Source organism: Lepus europaeus, chromosome X (genome assembly GCF_033115175.1).
Source record: "Lepus europaeus isolate LE1 chromosome X, mLepTim1.pri, whole genome shotgun sequence".
Lineage (NCBI taxonomy): Eukaryota > Metazoa > Chordata > Mammalia > Lagomorpha > Leporidae > Lepus > Lepus europaeus.
The window spans coordinates 125,297,093-125,319,445 of record NC_084850.1 but is presented as its reverse complement, the minus strand read 5'-3'; the positions used below and the strand labels follow the sequence as shown (position 1 = coordinate 125,319,445).

General features: G+C 39.2%; 1 protein-coding gene across 1 annotated transcript in view; it reads left to right on the top strand.

Moving 5' to 3' along the window:
* The window catches only part of LOC133752873 (serine/threonine-protein kinase 38-like), a 45,378-nt gene extending 32,948 nt beyond the window's left edge, over positions 1-12,430 (top strand). Inside the window, exon 3 of the mRNA XM_062183151.1 lies at positions 10,398-12,430. Coding sequence (XP_062039135.1) covers positions 10,398-11,522 — 1,125 coding nt within the window. The 3' untranslated portion in view covers positions 11,523-12,430. The remainder of the gene's footprint in view (positions 1-10,397) is intronic.
* Positions 12,431-22,353: the final 9,923 nt, after the last annotated feature.

Genomic DNA, 22,353 nt, shown 5'->3' with positions numbered 1-22,353 from the left:
GCCGCAGCGGCCATTGGAGGGTGAACCAACGGCAAAAAGGAAGACCTTTCTCTCTGTCTCTCTCTCTCACTGTCCACTCTGCCTGTCAAAAATAAAAAAAAAAGAAAGGCATAGTTACAGAGAGGCAGAGGCAGAGAGAGAGAGGGAGAGAGACATCTTCCATCCGCTAGTTCACTCCCCAAATGGCTGCAACAGCCAGAGATGTGCTGATCCTAAATCAGGAGCCAGGAGCTTCTTCTGGGTCTCCTAAGCGGGTGCAGTGGCCCAAGGACTTGGGCCATCTTCTACTGCTTTCCCAGGCCATAGCAGAGAGCTGGATCAGAAGTGGAGCAGCCAGGACTCAAACCAGCACCCATATGGGATGCCAGCACTGCAGAAGGTGGCTTTACCCCTTCACCCCAGTGCTGGCCCCAGTGAAAGTTTTTAACTTTAGCCAATATAATGGGCATCTAGCAATACCTTCTTGTGGTTTTAATTAGAATTTCTCTGATTATATTCTTTTTATATATTCATTGAGAATTGCTTATTTAATTCTCCCATTCATTTTATTTTATTTTATTTTATGGTGGTATGTTTTGAGGATAATAATATATGTTTTCCAGCCTGTGTTTTATTTTTCACTATCTTCATATTCTAAAATCCACTGTTTTGGAGCCAGTGCTGTGACATAGCCAGTGCTGTGACATAGCTGCCACGTGCAGCTCTGGCATCCCATACCTACACTAGTTCAAGTTCTGGCTACTCCACTTCTGATCCAGCTCCCTGATAATGTCCCTAGGAAAGCAGTGAAAATAGCCCAAGTGTTTGGGTCCCTGCTTCCACATGGGAGACTCAGAAGAAGCTCTTGGCTCCTGGCTTCGCATCAGCCTAGCTCCAGTCATTACAGCTGTTTGCAGAATGAACCAGGGGACAGAAGGTCTCTCCCTCTTTCTCTCTCTGCCTCTGCCTCTCTGTAACTCTGCCTTTCAAATAAATAAGCAATCTTTAAAATGAGAAAATAAAATAAAATTCAGTCTTAAAAATATCTTGGAATAAATTTAACCAATGAGGTAAAAGATCTCTACAATAAAAATTACAAAATATTAAAGACATAGAAGAAACACAAAAAATGGAAAAATCTTCCACATTTATAGATTGGAAGAATCAATATTATCAAAATGTCCATACTACCAAAAGCAGTTTACAGATTCAATACAATAACAATCAAAATACCAATGACAACCTTCTAAGATCTAGAAAAAACATGCTAAAATTCATATGGAAACACAAGAGACCCAGACTAGCAAAAGCAATCTTAAATAACAAAATCAAAGCCAGAAGCATCACAATACCAGGTTTCAAAACATATTATAGGGAAGTTATAATAAAAACAACCTGGTATTGGCACAAAAACAGATGAATAGACCAATAGAACAGAATAGAAACCTCAAAATCAATCCATGCATCTATAACCAACTAATCTTTAAAAACTTAGCTAAAATCAATCCTTGGAGAAAGGACAGTCTCTTCAACAACCGTGCTGGGAAAACTAGATCTTAGCATGTAGATGTATGAAACAAGACCCCAACCTTACACCTTATACAAAAATCAACTCAAAATTGATAAAGTATCTAAATCTACCACCTGATACCATCAATTTACTACAGGAGTATAGGCAATAAAAGCAAAAACAGACAAATGGGAATACAACAAGTTAAGAAGCTACTCCACTGCAAAAGAAACACTCAACAAAGTAAATATGCAACTGACAGAATGAAAATATTTGCAAACTATCCAACTGATAAAAGAGTACTATCCAGAATCTAAAAAGAGCTCAAGAAACTCAACAACAAAACAAGCAACCCAGTAAGAAATGGGCAAAGGACTTAAACAGGAATTTTTTAAGAGAGGAAATTCAAATGGCCAAGAGACACATGAGAAAATGCTCAGGATCACTAGGCATAAGGGAAATGTAAATCAAAATCACAGTGAGATTTCACTTCAGCACAGTTAGAATGGCTCTCATACAGAAATCAACAAACAGCAAATGCTGGCAAGGATGTGAGGAAAAAGGTACCCTAATCAACTATTGGTGGGAATGTAAACTGGAAAAGCCACTATGGAAGACAATATGGAGATTCCTCAGATTTCTGAAAATAGATCTAACATATGACCCAGCCATCCCTGGGAATTTACCAAAATGAAATGAAATCAGCATATGAAAGTTATCTGTACCCTCATGTTTATTGCAGCTCAATTCACAATAGCTAAGATATAGAACCAATCCAAATGCCCATCAGCTGACGACTGGGTAAAGAAAATGTGGTGTATATACACTTTGGAATATTATTCAGCCATAAAAAAAAAACAGAACCCTGTCTTTTGCAACAAAATGAATGCAACTGGAAACCATTATACTTAGTGAACTAAACTAGTCCCAAAAAGACAAATACCATATATTTTCCTGGATCTGTGGTAACTAATAGAGTACAAAACAATGTAACATATATTAGTGAAACTGACATTTTGAGAATTGATTATTGTTTTCAGTCCTTGTCTCTACTGTTATGGAACAGTGTGCTTTTCTTCTTAGTATGCGTTGAATTGTTTACTTGGTAGAGGGTTAATCTAAGATTACAAAATAAACAGAGTATGTCATTGTAAAAAATGTTTTAATGGTGTAATATGCCATGTAGAATACAGCAGTGAGCATTTCTTAGAAAAGAAAAGATTATTTTGTAAACATTATAAATCAATGCTAGGAATTATTTTTCATACTATAGAATTTTCTTAAATTTTAATTAAGGCATACAAATTTCATGTATTTCACATACACAGATTTAGGAACACAGTAATACTTCCCACCCTACCCTCCCATCTGCCCATGCTCCAACCCTTCCTCCTCCTTTCTCTTCTATTCCTTCTCTTAATTTTTACAATGGTCTACTTTCAGTTTATTTTATGCTCATAACATACTAAAGGTCTTTTTGTTCAGAGATTACTCTCTTCTCCATTGCTCTGGTTGTGTCCCCAACACATGCAAAGAATTTAATATTTCATAATAATTTTTCCTTAAAAAGAAAAATCTGAATATATGATGCTAATGACCAGAGGCTAGAAAGTGTGAGAGAAAGGAATTTGTATAGAAAAAGGGGGGAGGGTGAAGCTGGGTGTGGCTCATTAATTGTGACAAATATACTCATATGAGATATTAATAGGGGAAACAAAGGGAAAAGTATATGGGAACTTGTTGTATTACTACCTCAGAATCTTTGCTTTGTAAATTTAAAATTATTAACAAAAAGGTCAGTCTGAAACATTTTTTAAAACATCACAAAACCACACCAAAATAAAACACATATTTTCATATATATATCTTATATATATATTATATATATATATAACAAAAATGGTCTATATATACAAAATGGAATACTACTCAGCCATAAAAAAGAACGAAATCCTTTCTTTTGTAAGAAAATGGATGCAACTGGAGACCATTATGCTTAGTGAAATAAGCCAGTCCCAAGAAGAGAAATATCATGCATTCTCTCTGATATATGGTAGTTAATATAGAATGGCAAAAATGTATAAGCATAAAACCAACATCTTATGATTTGATTACTGTTTAGAGCCCTTGTCTATATTCTTGTGTAAGAGTGAATTTTCTATTTTTTACTTTTTTAATATTATGGTTAGTGGTACATTAAGCCTGCGATTATAAAGTAAAATATTAATACAAAAATTAAAGTAAAAAAGCAAGGATGGAGGGGGTAACAGAATGAGGGAAGGAAGCACCATTTTCTTAGAATTGTATCTGTGAAATACATGAAATCTGTTTTTCTTATATTAAAAAATAAATAAAAGAATTCTGAGTATAAAGCCTCAGTTGCCTTTTGATGCTCCCAGTGAGCTCATCTGTAATACCCTAGGCAAGGATTGGCATGGACGTAGATAAATCACTCTGTGGAATCCCAGACCTAGAAGAGGGACAAGGGAAAGCCAACAGTGATACTGCTTGGATGATTGAGTTTGTAGCCAAAAACAGTTGAAGGCAACTGAAAGCAGCAAGGAAACATCTAAAAAAGAGTTTTTTGCTCCTCCAAATTTAGAACCCTTTAAACTGAAAAGAGGCTAAATGATATACCCGCAGAGCAATGAAAGCTGAAATGGAGTCCAAAGAGACCTGTAGGACACTTGACTCAGCTCAAAAGAGAATAATAATGGAGGGAAACAATTCTAAGGGGCCAGTCCTTCACTATTTCTGAAGAAAACAGCTTTAGGACACATGGTGAGCTTTAAAAACTCCCCAGACCTCGCTCTGTCTGGATATAGAGCAGAGGAAGAAAATAAAAATGGGGCAGGTGACAAGAGGGCAGAGAGTGTGACAAGAGGGCAGAGTGGCTGACAGGCACACTAAAAGAAGCTTATGCTGGGGGCAAGCATTGTGGCATAGTGGGTAAAGTCACTGCATTCCATACCGCCACCAGTTTGCTTTGCAGCTGCTCCACTTCTGATCCAGCTCCTTGCTAATGGCCTGGGAAAGGCAAGAAGATGAATAAAGTGTCTGGGTCCCTGCTAACCATGTGGGACATGTGGGTGAAGCTCTCAGTCCCTGGCTTCAGCCTGACCCACTGCTCACTGCTGGCCATTGCAGCCATCTGAGGAGTAACCCAGCAAATGGAAAATCTCTTTCTCTCTCTAACTCTGATCTTCAAAATAAGTAAATAAACCTTTTTTTTTTTTTTTTACAAAAGCAGCATATGCTGTATGCCAGGCTTTAGCTTTGGTAATAGTTGTTTCTTTTCTTGTTCTATTTTATTTCTTGATAAAAAAAATCAGTCTAAAATAGTCTTTAAATCTGTCTCCTTGTCACCAAGTGTTGCCTACTAAATTGAGACAGCTTGTTTTTTTTCCTTGGTATATTAGATGATCATTATACATGAATACCTATCTGAGATTTTTTTTAAACAATAGGTTGACTAGTGGGCACTAAGTTACAGTAAAGTTCTGCTGCTCTACTGCACAGTAGGGTGACAATAGATAATAATAATACGTTCTGGGGCTGACACTGGGGCATACTGGGTAAAGCCACTGCCTGCAGTGGCAGCATCCACTTCCAATCCAGCTCTCTGCTATGGCCTGGGAAAGCAGTAGAAGATGGCCCAAGTCCTTGGGCCCCTGCACCCATGTGAGAGACACAGAAGAAGATTCTGGCTCCTGGCTTCAGATCGGTGCAGCTCGGGACATTGCAGCCATCTGGGGAGTGAACCAGTGGATAGAAGACCTCGCTCTCTCTCTCTGCCTCTGCCTCTCTGTAACTTGACCATTCAAATAAATAAATAAATCTTTAAAAAATAATATGATATATATATATAAACAATAACATGTTGTCTAAAAGCTAGAATATTTTTAATATTTTCAACATAAAGAGAGTATAAAGTTTTGAGGAAACATGCTTCTGATTTCAATATTACACAGTGTAAATACCATGGCCTGAGGTGCTGTGGTGCAGCAGGTTAAAGTCCTGGCCTGTATCACCCACATCTCATATGGCTGCGGTTTGAGACTTGGCTGTTCCACTTCCAATCCAGCTCTCTGCTATGGCCTGGGAAAGCAGTAGAAGAGGGCCCAAGTCCTTGGGCCCCTGCACCCATGTGGGAGACCTGGAAGAAGCTCCTGGCTCCTGGCTTCAGATTGGTGCAGCTCCAGTTGTTGTGGCCAACTGGAAAGTGAACCAGTGGATAGAAGACCGACCTCTTTCTCTCTCTCTCTCTCTCTCTCTCTCTCTGCCTCTCCTCTCTCTGTGTAACTCTGACTTTCAAATAAATAAATACATATTTAAAAAAAAACATACATGGAGACATTTCATGGTACCCTATAAATACGTGTAGTTTTTATTTATTAGGAAGGAGCAGGGGGGATGGGAACATGGGCAGGATGGAGGGTAGGGAGGGAAGTATCATGCTCTTTAATCTCTATATATAAATTACATGAAATATGTTCACCTTATATAAATAAAAACATTTTATTAAAAAGAACCAAGACAGAAAAAAAGGATAACGCTAGTAGAATGCATATCTCTGTCTCATGCATAGTTAAGTGTGTAACAAATGTTGTTTGTTGTTTATCATTAGTCATCATGGAAATGCAAATTAAACAACCCAGTGAAGAAATGGGAAAAGGATTTACAAAGACATTTTTCAAAAGAGGAAATCCAAATGGCCAACAGAAACATGAAAAAATGTTCTGGATCACTAGCTGTCAGGGAAACCCAAATCAAAACCACCATGAGATTTCACCTCACTCCAGTTAGAATGACTTACATACAGAAATCAACTAACAACAAATGCTGGCAAGGATGTGGAGAAAAAGGTACCCTAATTCACTGTTGGTGGGAATACAAACTGGTGTAGCCATTGTGGAAGACGGTATGGCGATACCTCAGAAATCTGAATATAGACCTACTACAGGACCCAGTCATCCCACTCCTGAGAATTTACCCAAGGGAAATGGAATCAGAATATGAAAGCGTGATCTGTACTCCCATGTTTATTGCAGCACAATTCACAATAGCTGATATAGATTCAATCTTTGTTCTAGCTTAAAATACCTGATTTCTGCAAAATTTTCTAAAGCATTCTATCATCAGAATACATCGCTAGAACCTCTTGAAGCGCCTCAGAGATCACATAAGAAATGAGTCTCAAAGCTCAAACTTCATGAGCTCAATGGTAAGTTCACCTCTGATTCTTAGTTATGAAGACTGAGCTGTGTCACTTGTTTAGATCAGCGAGATATTGCATAACCTGGTAAATTACGAATCTCTGGTGAACTTTAGAACTCTTGGGCAAAGCACACTGCATAATGATGTCCTCGTAGGAATGAACAGGCACATGAATGAGTGAGGCAGTTCTGCTGGGTCCTGTTGCTAATCAGGTAGCACATGCTCTGTTTAAAGCAGGTGCCAGTACCCAAACCAAAAGAGATCAGCACGTGAAAGAGTGATCTCTGCCCCCGTGTTCACTGCAGCTCATTCACAATAGCTAAGATATGGAATCAACCCAGATGTCCACCAACTGTTGGCTGGATAAAGAAAGTACAGTATGTAGACACTGTGGAGTACTACTCAGCTGTAACAAACAAATGAAATCCTGTCTTACGCAACAAGATGGATGAAACCGGAAGCCATGATACTTAGTGAAATAAGCCAGTCCCCAAAAGACAGCACGTTTCCCCTGATCAGGGGTAACTAACAGAGTACCTAAAATGTAATGTATTGGAGTGAAATGGACATTTTGAGATTCAATGATTGTTTACAGCCCTTGTCTCTTCCATTGAGGAACAGTGGTTTTTTCTTCATACTATTTGTTGAACTATTTTACTTAGTGTTAAGTAAAACAGTTAACTATACAATCATTAAGTAAATTGAAAATAGATCTTTATAAAAATTAAGAGGGAGGAGGACGAAGGGCTGGAGCATGGGCAGGAGGGACGGTGGAGGGAGGGGAGTATCACTATGTTCCTAAATCTGTAATATATGAAATACATGAAACTTCTATAACTCAAATAAAATTTTAAAAATATTTAAGGCCGGCACCACAGCTCACTAGGCTAATCCTCTGCCTGCGGCGCCAGCACCCCAGGTTCTAGTCCCGGTCAGGGTGCCAGATTCTATCCCGGTTGCTCCTCTTCCAGTCCAGCTCTCTGCATATATAATATTTAAAAGGTTTGTTCTTCCTTATATGTTGAAGCTAAAATTTAAAAAAAAAACTCAATACTTTTTTTAAAATTTTTAAATAAAATAATTCTATGAAAAAGTTTTAAAGGTTTAATGCTAGGATTAGGGGCCATTCAGTGTAGGATCCTTAGATTCAGGGCATTTTTTGACAAAATACAGGGTCCTACAAGATAAAATCCCTATATTTCATTATACTTTCTCTAACTTCCACCTTTTCTCTTTTAAATTTTATTCTGTTAATTACTAACACTTAACATGAGATGCACCTTCTTAACAGATTTTTTTAAAAGAATTATTTTATTTATTTGAAAGACAGAGTTACAGAGAGAGGTAGAGCCAGAGAGAGAGAGAGGTCTTCCATCCACTGGTTCACTGCCAAATGACCACAACAGTGAGAGCTCACCTGATCTGAAGCCAGGAGCTTCTTCCGGGTCTCCCACATGGGTGCAGGGGCCCAAGGACTTGGGCCATCTTCTACTGCTTTCCAAGGCCATAGCAGAGAGCTGGACTGGAAGTGGAGCAGCCAAGTCTCAAACCGCAGCCATATGAGATGTGGGCGATACAGGCCAGGACTTTAACCCGCTGCACCACAGCACCGGTCCCAACAGATTTTTAATTATACAATACAGGTATAATATCATGCAGTGAATCTCCAGAACTTAATTATTTTATGCAACTGAAACTTTGATTGAAATACTGTCCCCATTTCCCCCATACCCACCTTATAGTCCTGAAAACTACCAATCTATTCTCTGCTTAGGAGTTTAACTATTTTAGTTAATTCATATAAATGATTTAAGAGTTCATGCAGAACCTCAAGGTTCATCTGTGTTTTCACACATTGTAGTATTTCCCCCTTTTTAAGGTTAAATAATATTTCATTGTATGAAAATATAACATTTATCCTTTCATTCATCAATGAGCATCTAGGTTGCTTCTGTTTCTAGCTATTGTGAATAGTGCTTCAATGAAAAGGAAAATGCTGATAAGTCTTAGAGATCCTGGTTTCATTTTTTTCTTAAATACCTACAAGTGACATTGCTGGATCATATGGTAGTACTATTTTTTAATGTTTTGAGGAACTTCTGGATGATTTTCCATAGAAGCTATATCATTTTGCAATCATACCAACAGTGAACAAATGTTCCAATTTCCCCACAACCTAATATGTGATGCCTTTAATTTTTTTCATAATAGCCATTCTAACAAGCATGAGATGATACTGTAGTTTGACTTCCATTTCCCTGTTGATTAGTGATATTAAGCATCTTTTCATATACGTGCCAGCCATCTGTATGTCTTCTTTGGAGAAATGTCTGTTCAGGTCCTTAGACCATTTTTCAGTTGAGTAATTAGCTGTTTTTTATCTGTTCATTTGTTTGTTTTGCTACTGAGTTGTAGGCATTCCCTATATATTTTGGAAATTTAAATTGTCCTTGTTTGCAAATGACATGATGTTACATATAATAAACCCTAGTTACTACCAAAAACCCTATTAGAATTATTAAATGAATTCATTAAAGTTTCAGAACACAAAATTAGCACACAAAAATCAGCTTGATTTCTATACACTAATAATAAATTACCTGAAAAGGAAATTAGGAAAATAATCTCATTTCCAATATAGCTGAAAAATAAAATACTGGGATTGACATTTGGCCTAGTGGTTAGGACACCACTTCAGATGCCCACAGAGTACCAGAGTACCTGAATTCAAGTCCTGATTCCACTCTCAACTCCATCTTTTGGCCAATGCACACCATAGGAGGCAGCAGATGATGGCTCAATGGCTGAGTCCCTGCCACCCACACACTTAGATGGGATACCTGGATTGAATTTCTGGTTTCAAGCTTGTATCTGGCCCAGCCCTGGCTGTTGTGGGCTCTCTCCCGCTTCCTGCCTCCCTCCCTGTCTGTCTGTCTGTCTCTCTCTCTCTCTCTCTCTCTCTCTGTCACTCAAGTAACTCAAATAAATAAATAAATAAGGAAGTAAAGGACATATACACTCAAAAACTACAAAAGATTTATGAAAAAATTTAAAGAAAACACCAAAAAGTGAAAAGATATCCTGTGTTCAAGGATTGGAAGACATAATAGTATTAAAATATCCATACTACCTAAAACAGTACACATATTCAATGCAATTTCTTTTGAAATCCCAATGGCATGTTTTCCAGAAATAGAAAAATAATCTTAAAATTGATATGGAATCACAGGTATCCCAAATAGCCAAAACAACCTTGAGAAAACAACAAAGCCAGAGTGCTCACATTTCCTGACTTCAAAATGTTTTACAAATTTACAGTAATCAAAACAATATAGTATTAGCATAAAGACAATGGATAAGAATAGAGAACCCCAGAAAAAAAGTCACACATATGTGGCCAACTGACCTTTGAGAAGGGAACTAAGAATGCACAATAGAAAAATAATAGTCTCTTCAACAAATGGTGCTGTCGACCCACTGGATGTTCACATGCAGTCCTATAATGTGTACCCAAATCAACTAAATGTCTATTAAAGACTTAAGAACTGAAGCTATAGGATTCCGGCACGGCCGCCGGTCCCGCCTCCCGGGGGCGGGGCGAGGGCGGAGCGGGGAGACGAGAGCAGACGGGCGCCCGGCCGGCTGCGGTCCGTACGAAGGCTGAGCCGGCCGCGGGCGCGATCGGAGGCAGAAAAAGTTACGCCGATCACAACATGCTCGCAAAGAGACAGAGTTCCTGCGGCTCAAGAGGACCCGGCTTGGCCTGGATGACTTCGAGTCTCTGAAAGTGATAGGAAGAGGAGCTTTTGGAGAGGTGGCCCATATCCGAGCAGAGAGAGACATTTTGGTAGAAGCCGATGGCGCCTGGGTGGTGAAGATGTTCTACAGCTTTCAGAATAAGAGGAATCTTTATCTAATCATGGAGTTTCTTCCTGGAGGTGACATGATGACATTGCTAATGAAGAAGGACACCTTGACAGAAGAGGAGACCCAGTTCTACATTTCAGAGACTGTTCTAGCCATAGATGCAATCCACCAGTTAGGCTTCATTCATCGGGATATTAAACCAGACAACCTTCTGTTGGACGCCAAGGGTCATGTGAAACTATCTGATTTTGGTTTATGCACGGGGTTAAAGAAAGCTCACAGGACTGAATTCTACAGAAATCTCACACACAACCCACCAAGTGACTTCTCTTTTCAGAACATGAATTCAAAGAGGAAAGCAGAAACATGGAAGAAGAACAGGAGACAACTGGCGTATTCCACAGTTGGGACGCCAGATTACATTGCTCCAGAAGTGTTCATGCAGACTGGCTACAACAAGCTGTGTGACTGGTGGTCCCTGGGCGTGATTATGTATGAAATGCTAATAGGGTATCCACCTTTCTGCTCCGAAACGCCTCAGGAAACATACAGAAAAGTGATGAACTGGAAAGAGACGCTGGTGTTTCCTCCAGAGGTCCCCATATCGGAGAAAGCCAAGGACTTAATTCTCAGATTTTGTGTTGACTCTGAAAATAGAATTGGAAATAGCGGAGTAGAGGAGATAAAAAGTCATCCCTTTTTTGAAGGTGTGGACTGGGGGTACATAAGGGAAAGGCCAGCAGCAATCCCTATAGAAATCAAAAGCATCGATGATACTTCCAATTTTGATGACTTCCCTGAGTCCGATATTTTACAACCAGTGCCAAATACCACAGAACCCGACTACAAATCCAAAGACTGGGTTTTTCTCAATTATACCTATAAAAGGTTTGAAGGGTTGACTCAGCGCGGCTCTATCCCTACGTACATGAAAGCCGGGAAGTTATGAGTGAGGACCGCATTCGCCCACAGCCAAGAGAACTCAGGTAGCTGCATCACCAGGCTTGCTTGGCGTAGGTCACAGTACACTGAAACACTCCTGATGACGAACGGTGGTGCTCGCTGACTGCGAGAGGAAATTCTGCGGGATTAGGATTTCTAAGACTACTACAGGAATTGGTTGGCAGTGCCAGCTGGCTTTTTTTTTTTTTTACTATTTTATTATTTTTGTTAACTTTATTATACGAAGGTACTGGAATAAAAGGAACATACATCCCTCTCTAACTGCACTGCCTACCTGCATATTAAGGTCCATTCTGCCTGTGTGTGCCATGGCTTTGAGCTGTAACACCTCTAATCAGTTCAGGAGAAACACATATCACTTAAAGCAACATCGGCTAAGCTGTAGGTAACCCTGCAGTGCTGTTGTTTTCCTGCAAATCGTTAAGGGTCTAGATAATCAGTAAAAGCCATCTCCCGTAGCTGGTGGTAGAACATTTGCCCTATTGGTTTGGACATCCGTAGAATATATATGAAGACAATTTCTGTAATGGTTTTAAGACATTTAAGGAGAAATACACTGGTTCTTTACGTCATCCAGTTGCTACACAGACACCACAGTAGGGTGCGACAAGAGCATAATAAGAAAGAGGAAGCTTATCACCTTCACTCAAGCAATCCACTAATATATTTACTTGCATTCAGAAATACTGACCTTTATCTATGTAGTCTGTATACTGATAGGGAGCTGTTCTGTACTATAGGAAATGGAAAGTTGCTTTTCTCGTGACAAGAGGACTTCTTTTTTAACAAGAGGACACAGCATTATTTTAATTTGATTATGGTGAGTTGAATCCCAGAAATGACAATGGAGGCTGCTTGTAGAACTAGTGTATTTTTATTAAACTATTTTTTTAAATGTCAAAAAAAAAAGAACTGAAGCTATAAAATTAAAAGAAAACATATGCATACAGCTTCCTGACTTTAGTCTTGGCATTGATTTTATGGGTATCATACCAAAAGTACAGTCAACAAAAGCAAATACGGGCATGTGAGACTAATGTTAAATTTAAAGTTTCTCCATAGCAAAGGAAATAATCAATAGAGGGAAAAGGCAAACTATAGAATTACAGAAAACATTTGCAGACTAATTTCTATGCATTATTCAAGATCTAAGGCAACTCCTACACACCCCTGAGAAGTGGGTTTTTTTTTTTTTTGGCAGAAACAATTTACAGAAATTGCTGTTTCTCAATAGCACTTTTTGTTTATAGCTGGTGATGGATAATTTTATATATCAATTTAAGAGGGCCATGGAGTTCTCAAATTAAAAATTAGCTCTAGGTATGTCCAGGACAATATTTGCAGATGATACTAACATTTGAATCAGCAGACTCAGTAAAGTAGATTTCCCTCTCCAGTATGGTTGGGCATCATTCAATCCACTGAAGGCCTAAATAGAAAAGATACAGGAAGAAGGAATTTACCCCTTTTCTTCCTGCCTCACTTTTTAAGGCTGGGTATCTCTTCTGCCCTCAGCCTGGGTTTGAATCATTAGTTCTTCGCTTTGAAACTCTGGGTCATTTATAACCACTGGTTTTCCTAGGTCTCTAGCCTACAGATGGAATATCTGTGACTTCTCAACCTCCTTAACCATACTGAGCAAATTCCTCAGTATAAGTAAATAAATAAATAGTATTGCATTGCTTTCTTTGGAGAACCCTAATAAATACTGTTATTAACATTAAATACTTGTATATTTTATGGGATATCTGGCATCTACTTCATCTTCTTTATGACTTAACGTAGATTCATAACTCTGTAATGATAGTCACCTTCGATGTTATATGTAAAAGTTCTGTCTCACAAACACATTAACAACTACTGAACAGCTATTTTTGTGCTATGTTGTAACTATTCACAGTATCTAGTTGAACACTGATGAATGCATACATGAAGGAGAGAGACTGGAATACACGTGAAGGCTACAGAATATGCTTAAGTCAATCAGGAGACTTGAGTAAAATTTTAACCTGAAATTTGACAGCTTTTGTTGTATTATTTAGTGACTTGAAAAGGGTAACCCTTGAGGACAGATGAGTCCTCTATCCTATTATATTGATTTATTTTTAAATCACACTTGTGTTTATTTTCATATTTCAAATAACATTAACGTAGACTATGAATTTATGCTGGTTAGATTTTAAAGGAAAATGTGCTGGAAAAAAAAGATTAAGAAATTATTCTCCATAGCATTTGCCTGAATTTGTATTTCAAGCATTAAGACAAAAGGAAAAATGTTGTTTGGGTCCCTCCAGTTTGATTCAAATATGGACCCCTGAGGTGTCTGCCCATGGACTCAAAAAGCATTTCTCTCAATGAGAACATGCCACCTACTACTTTATAATCAGCAACACTTCCACCACAACCAATCAAGTGCTCACATCCCCCTGAGGGATTCCTTCCTTCCTTCCTTCCTTCCTTCCTTCCTTCCTTCCTTCCTTCCTTCCTTCCTCTCTCCTTCCCACCCCCCTCTTTTTGATTCAGCATGTAAGGAGGCAGACTGGTTCTGGTGTCACTCATTTATTTTTTTAAATTTTATTCAATAAATATAAATTTTGAAAGTACAGCTTTTGGATTATAGTGGTTTTTCTCCCCATAACCACCCTCCACCCACAAACCATCCCATCTCCCACTCCCTCTCCCATCCCATTCTTCATTAAGATTCATTTTTTAATTATCTTTATATACAGAAGATCAACTTAGTATATACTAAGTAAAGATTTCAACAGTTTGCACCCACACAGACACACAAAGTGTAAAGTACTGTTTGAGTAATAGTTTATTGTTAATTTGCATAGTACAACACATTAAGGACAGAAGTTCTACATGGGGAGCAGGTGCAGAGTGACCCCTGTTGTTGAATTAACAATTGATACTCTTATTTATGACGTCAGTAATCACCCAAGGCTCTTGTCATGAGGTGCCAAGGCTATGGAAGCCTCATGGGTTCACCAACTCCAATCTTATTTAGACAAGGCCATAGTCAAAGTGGAAGTTCTCTCATCCCTTCAGAGAAAGGTACATCCTTCTTTGATGACCCATTCTTTCTGTTGGGATCTCACTCAAAGAGATCTTTTAGGTTATTTTTTTTTGCCACAGTGTCTTGGCTTTCCATGCCTGAGAAACTCTCATGGGCTTTTTAGCCAGATCTGAATGCCTTGAGGGCTGATTCTGAGGCCAGAGTGCTGTTTAGGGCATCTGCCTTTCTATGAGTCTGCTGTGTATCCCCCTTCCCAAGCTGGACCGTTCTCTCCTTTTTAATTCTGTCAGTTATTATTAGCCATGGTTTCATTCATTTTAAAAGTTTCTTGTGGCTGGTACTACGGCTCAGTGGGTTAAAGCTGCGGCCTGCAACACTGGCATCCCATATGGTTACCAGTTCGAGTCCTGGCTGCTCCACTTTTGATCCAGTTTCCTGCTAATGCATCTGGGAAATCAGGGAAGGATGGCCCAAGTGCTTGGGCCACTGCAAGCATGCGGGAAACCCAGAGGAAGCTCCTGGCTCCTGGCTTGAGATCTGCCCAGTCCTAGCTGTTGTGACCATTCGGGGAGTGAACTAGCGGGCAGAAGATCCCTCTGTCTCTGTCTCTCCTTCTCTCTCTGTAACTCTGCCTTTCAAGTAAATAAATAAATATTTTTAAAAAGAAGTTTCTTTTCTAACTCCACCATTTGGGGCAAGTCCAATTGAGCATGTCCCAAATTGTACATCTCCTCCCTCTCTTTTTCCCATTCTTATATTTAACAGAGATCACTTTTCAGTTAAAATTTAAACACCTAAGAATAATTGTGTGTTAATTACAGAGTTCAAACAATAGTACTAGAACATGTGCCAGGGGATTCCAATATAATCCCATCAAGGTGACATGCACCAATGTCATCTCACTAGTCCAAGTGATCAACTTCAGTTCACAATTGATCACACTGATAGGTCTAAGAGTCAAAGGGATCACACAAACAAGACTAATGTCTGTGAATATTAACTGATAGATCAAAAAGGGAAGAGAACAATCCAACATGGGAAGCGGGAGACACAGCAGACTCATAGAATGGCAGATGTCCTAAACAGCACTCTGGCCTCAGAATCAGCCCTCAAGGCATTCGGATCTGGCTGCAGAGCCCATGAGAGTATTGTAGGCATGGAAAGCCAAGATACCATGGAAAAGAAAAAAAGAAGACCTAAATGAAAGATCTCTGTGAGTGAGATCCCAGTGGAAAGAATGGGGCCATCAAAGAAGGGGGTACCTTTCTCTGAAGGGAGGAGAGAACTTCCACTTCGACTATGACCCTGTCAGAATAAGATTGAAGTCGGCGAACCCTAAAGGCTTCCATAGCCTGGGCAACTCATGACTAGAGCCTAGGGAGATTACTGACACCATAAACAAGAGTGTCAAATTGTTAAATCAACAACAGGAGTCACTGTGTACTTACGTCCCATGTAGGATCTCTGTCCTTAATGTGTTGTCCAATGTGAAGTAATGCTATAACTAGTACTGAAACAGTATTTTTACACTTTGTGTTTCTGTGTGGGTGCAAACTGATGAAATCTTTCTTAGTATATACTGAATCGATCTTCGGTATATAAAGATAATTGAAAATGAAAAAAAAAACTTGGTTTTAAACTGGAAATTGCATAGAAAATTAATCAATTTTTTAAAAATATCATGTAGGATCTCTGTCATTAATGTGCTATACATTGTGATTTAATGCTATAACTAGTACTCCAACAGTATTTTTCACTTTGTGTTGCTATGTGGGTGCAAACTGTTGAAATCTTTACTTAATATATACTAAACTGATCTTCTGTATATAAAGAGAATTGAAAATGAATCTTGATGTGAATGGAAGGGGAGAGGGAGTGGGAAAGGGGAGGGTTGCTAGTGGGAGGGAAGTTATGGGGGGGGGCCATTGTAATCAATAAGCTGTACTTTGGAAATTTATATTAAATAAAAGTTTTTTAAAAAATAAGTTTCTTTTAACAGAAATAGCAGAGACTTTGTAGAGTTTAATTACTAAGCCTCAGTCTTACACAGCTGCTCTGAGCACATTTCCCTCTTGTACTGATAAAAACAAATACAGAATGTCTGACTTAGTGTCTGTTTTGCCTTCTGTCTCTGCTACTCTATTAGGAGGGAGTTGTCTCCCTTCATATGTGCTTCTGCATTCCTCCTTTTAGGGAATACAGTTGTAACTCTTCTTGGAGAAAGCCCACCTGAGATGCATTTACCATTTTTTCATACAGAGTATATCCACTGTGGTATTCAAATGTAAAGGAAGAGAATAACTTACATAGATTAGAGATACATTTAATTTCTACTGGGCTTTGACTTTGATAAACAAAAACCACAGATGCCAACTGTTTCTTTTTTAAGGATGAATTAATCCAGTCATATCTAGTGTTTTAAACTATTTTCCCATGAATTAGCGTCAGTGGATATATTTACCCTGTTATATTGTTTATTATTAATGTTAAAGACCTAATACGAAAAATATAAGCCACAACAGAGAATTAACTCCCACATTTCACAAAACTCCAAACAGCTATGGAGGCCTCTGAAGATGGGCTCCTTAGGTACTGAGAACCAGTAAATCACACAAGGAACCTTGAGAACTGGAATTCATAGTGAGGATCCACAGACCTTAGAAGAGGAAAATTATTGGGAGCATAGGAAAAACTGTGGATTGGTTGTGATCTCCTCTCCTCTTGCAAACTACATAATCTTTTATTTATGGCTTCTCTGAGGCCATGAGAGTATCTTTTGCCTCAACATCTAGCCTGCCATGGGACCTCCTGACTACTGACTCCAGATCATGAGACTTCTCTAAATTCAGGCTTTCAGTCTCATTTCCTGATGCTAACTTCCTCGTTTTCTCAGTTTAGATTCTCGAGTTATGGTCAGGTACATACCCATGGTTCCTTCAAGCATATTCCAGGAGAGGGAATCACCTGACCTCTGTGAGAACATCCCTTCTAGAGGGAAACTTAGTGCTCAATTACTCTTAAAAGGAGTTTCAAGACACAGTTTAGCAAAAAAAAAAAAAAGGAAAAAAAGGGAGAACAGGCAGGTGCAAACTCTCATTTCTCCAAAAGAACACCCCCTCCCCAAAAAAAGAAGGAATGGTCAAAAACAACTGCCTGAGAACTTTGGAAAACAATCATTTAGAAAAATCAAACAAATGCTAAATCAAGAAAAAGGAAAGTGAAAAACAATAGGAAAGTTTTGTGGCATTTTAGATGCTCCTACCTCATCCTCTTCTGGGCACAATAGGAATCTTGGCCCACATTCCAGTGTGGAACCCTGGTCACTGGTTCTTGAAGGAGCAGGGCAGACATTGTTCATAAATTATTGTTTATGTATATTCCAACCTGTCAGGACCAGGTTACTAACACACGACACATTTCACAGCTTTGCCTTACTCAGTCTTAGCCTGGAAAAAAGCAGGATATCACTAAAAATACTGCAAGCCCAATTAACAACACATCAATACCAGGGGAAAAGATTAACATTGAAACACAGAATAGACTACCTAACCAGGGATGGGGAACCTTTATTCTGCAAAGGGCCATTTCTATTTATAATATCATTCATGGGCCATATAAAATTATCAATTGCTATAGATTTATTGAATTTCAAGTCTAACCTGTGGTCACCCTGTCAAGGCCAGACCAAATGATTTTGCAAACCTAATATGGCCAGTGGGCCAGATGCTCTCTATCCCTGATAAGGCCTGGGAACAATGTTGGGGAGAATTTCCTTGGGAAATCATGAGATTCAATAGCACCTAAGTATGTGATAGGTAATTTAGAAAGCAACCCACATGCCCAGGATAAGATGCTCTGAATAAATTTAGAGAGACACTAAGCTTTCATGTTGGGCTGCACACTAGACTCAGTGCAAGCAAGGCTAAACATGGAAGGACAGCCCTGGAGCAAAGTCAATGGGCAAAGGCTGGGAGGGATATTATTCATTCCTATATGTTGTTGTTTCATTTTGTGTTTGTTTTTAGCTCTTGGCATGCAAGAAATCACTGTCAAATTCAATATAGAACTGGAAATACAAACAAAAGTAATCACCTAACAAAAATAAAAGGAATAAAAAATCACAAAGACAATAGTTATCCCTCTTTGCAGATGACATTAATTTATATGTAAAAAACAATATAAAGATGCCAAGAAAAAGCCTGTTAGAACTAGTAGACTTATTCAGTAAACTAGCAAGACATTTAAAATTAATTAAACAGCAGATTTGAGAAAGCAGAAGAAAGAACCAATGAACTTGAAGATAGTGTAAGTGAAATTATCAAGTCAGTACAACAGAAAGAAACAAGATCAAAGAAAACTGAACAAAGCATACAAGTCCTAAGGCATAACATAAAGCAGACAAATCAATGCATTAGAGGCTCCCAGAAAGAGAACAGAGAAATAATGGGGTAGAAAGACTATTTGAAGAAATAACAATCAACTATTTTCTAAATTTTGTGAAAATACTAATCCACACAACCAAGAAGCTCAATTAATTCCAAGTAGGATAAACTCAGAGAGTGACACTGAAACACAATACAAGGATACATGAGAATATGAAAAGCTGCTCAACAACACTAATCATCAGGGAAGAGCATAGTGAAACTACAATGGAATTGGGATGGCCATTATAAAAGAAAACAAGTTTTGGAGTGGGCGCTGTGGCATAGCTGGTAAAGCCACCACCTGCAGTGCCAGCATTCCATATGGGCGCTGGTTCGAGTCCCGGTTGCTCCACTTCTGATCCAGCTCTTTGCCATAGCCCAGGAAAGCAGTGGAAGATGGCCCAAGTCCTTAGGCTCCTGCACCCACACAGGAGACCTGGAAGAACCTCCTGGCTCCTGGCTTCAGATCAGTTCAGCTCCACTGTTGCAGCCATTTGGGGAGTGAACCAGTGGATGGAAGACTTTCTCCCTCCCCACAGTTCCACCTCTCTCTCTAACACTGAGTTTCAAGTAAAATAGATAAAATCTTAAAAAAAAAAAAAACACAGGTTTTGGCAAGGATATGGAGAAACTAGAAGTCTTGTGTACCGCTAATGAGAATATAAAATGGTGCAGCTGCAGAAAACAGGATGGCGGATCCTCAAAAAAATAAACAGAGAATTGACTTTGATCTAGCAATATTCACTGGGGTCTCAAAGAATTAAAAACAGGAACTATAAAAAACAATGTTCATAGAAGCATTATTCAAAACAGCAAAAGGAAGAATCACCCAAATGTTAATCAGTGGATGAATGGATAAACAAAAGAGGTATATTTTTCCATACAATCAAATAAGTCTGAGACATGCCACAACATGGATAAACCTTCAAGACATTATGTTAAGTGAAATAAGCCAGATACAATAAGACAAATAATGTATGACTCCACTTACATGAGGTATATACAGTAGGAAAATGCATAGACAAAAATTAGAACAGTGGTCCCCAGGGTGTAAGGAAGGGGGTTTGGAAAAAATTGCTTAACAGGTGGAGAGTTTCAGTATGGTTTTTTTTATTTTATTTTACTTTTTTGACAGGCAGAGTGGATAGTGAGAGAGAAAGAGAGACAGAGAGAAAGGTCTTCCTTTGCCATTGGTTCACCCTCCAATGGCCGCCACGGCCAGCGCGCTGCAGCCGACGCACCGCACTGATCCGAAGGCAGAAGCCAGGTGCTTATCCTGGTCTCCCATGGGGTGCAGGGCCCAAGCACTTGGGCCATCCTCCACTGCATTCGCTGGCCACAGCAGAGAGCTGGCCTGGAAGAGGAGCAACGGGAACAGAATCCGGCGCCCCGACCGGGACTAGAACCCGGTGTGCTGGCGCCGCAAGGCGGAGGATTAGCCTAGTGAGCTGCGTCACCGACCTAATTTTTTATTTTTATTTTTTAAAGATTTATTTTATTTATTTGAAAGATATTGTTATGAAGAGAATTAGAGAGAGAGATCTTGCATCCACTGGTTCGCTCCCCAGTTGGCTCCAACAGCTGGAGCTGTACTGATCCGAAGCCAGGAGCCAGGTGCTTCTCCTGGTCTCCCATGCGGGTGCAGGGCACAAGCACTTGGGCCATCCTCCACTGCCTTCCTGGGCCATAGCAGAGAGCTGGCCTGGAAGAGGGGCAACAGGGACAGAATCCGGCGCCACTACCAGGACTAGAACCTGGTGTGCTGGCGCCGCAAGGCGGAGGATTAGCCTAGTGAGCCGCGGCGCAGGCCTCAGTATGGGTTTGATGAAAAAATTCTCCACAGGGATAGCATTGATGATTACATCACAATGAAAATGTAGTTAATGACACTACACTGCAGACTCAGGATGGCTACAATAGCAAATTTTATGGCATAAATTTTACCAGTGTTTTTAATCTCAAAAATCTTTTAAGAAACCAACACAAAATACTTATGCATCACATTTTTTGGCTACAAACATAAGCAGAGGGAAATAAAAAATCATTTATTAAAGTACCTCTTTCCCTGTTCTAATGCCGAAAACACTGTTTTATGTTTGGCCTTTCTGTACAGATAATAGTTTGCTCTGAATGCAGTTCTTGCCTGAAATACATACTCTGGAGCATTTAGAAAAAGAAGGCAAACTGAAAACAAACAAACCAGTAACCTTCAACTACCTTTTCATAAAATTAAGCCTTAGTCCTGCAGTTTAAAAAAAAAATTAAATCCTGCTTTCTCTCCTCCCACCTTCACCCCACAAAAAGTATGAGCAAATAAGAGGTGAAATTTAGGAGATTCTCATCCTGCAGTCATTGTGTGACTCTGATTGACATGAGTATTTATTGTCTTAGTTTCCTCCTATGTAAAATGAAGATACAATCCATCTTATCCAAATCATAGCACTGTGAAATTAGACTTATTTCATGTTTAGAGAAATTTTGGAAGAGTTATTAAATACAGAGTGGGGCAGGGGGCAGCAGACCTATCTAATATAAGAATGTACCAAGTCACAACTTAAATCTCATTTTGTCCGATTGGGGTCCTGGAAGGAAACAAATTGCACTTTTAAAAACAAGAGTCGGCCTTGAGGGCTGATTCTGAGGCCAGAGTGTTGTTTAGGACATCTGCCATCCTATGAGTCTGCTGTGTATCCCACTTCCCATGTTGGATCTTTCTCTCCCTTTTTGATTCTATCAGTTAGTATTAGCAGATACTTGTCTTGTTTGTGTGATCTCTTTGACTCTTAGACCTATCAGAGCTATCAATTGTGAGCTGAAATTGATCACTTGGACTAGTGCGATGGCATTGGTACATGCCATCTTGATGGAATTGTGTTGGAATCCCCTGGCACATTTCTAACTCCACCATTTGCGGCCAGTCCGATTGAGCATGTTCCAAATTGTTCATCTCCTCCCTCTCTTTTTCCACTCTTAGATGTAACAGGGATCACTTTTCAGTTAAAAATTAAACACCTAAGAATAATTGTGTGTTAATTACTGAGTTCAACCAATAGTACTAGAACAACAACAACAACAACAAATACTAAAAATGATAAAGTATTACATTGTACATCTAAAGTCAGGACAGGAGCTGATCAGTTCATTGTTGCTTATAGTGTCCATTTCACTTAACAGGTTTCCCCTTTGGCGCTCAGAGAGTATAGCAGGCATGGAAAGCCAAGATATCATGGAAAAAAAAAAAGACCTAAATGAATGATCTCTGTGACTGAGATCCCAGTGGAAAGAACGGGGCCATCAAAGAAGGAGGTACCCTTCTCCGAAGGGAGGAGAGAACCTCCACTTTGACTATGACCCTATCAGAATAAGATCAAAGT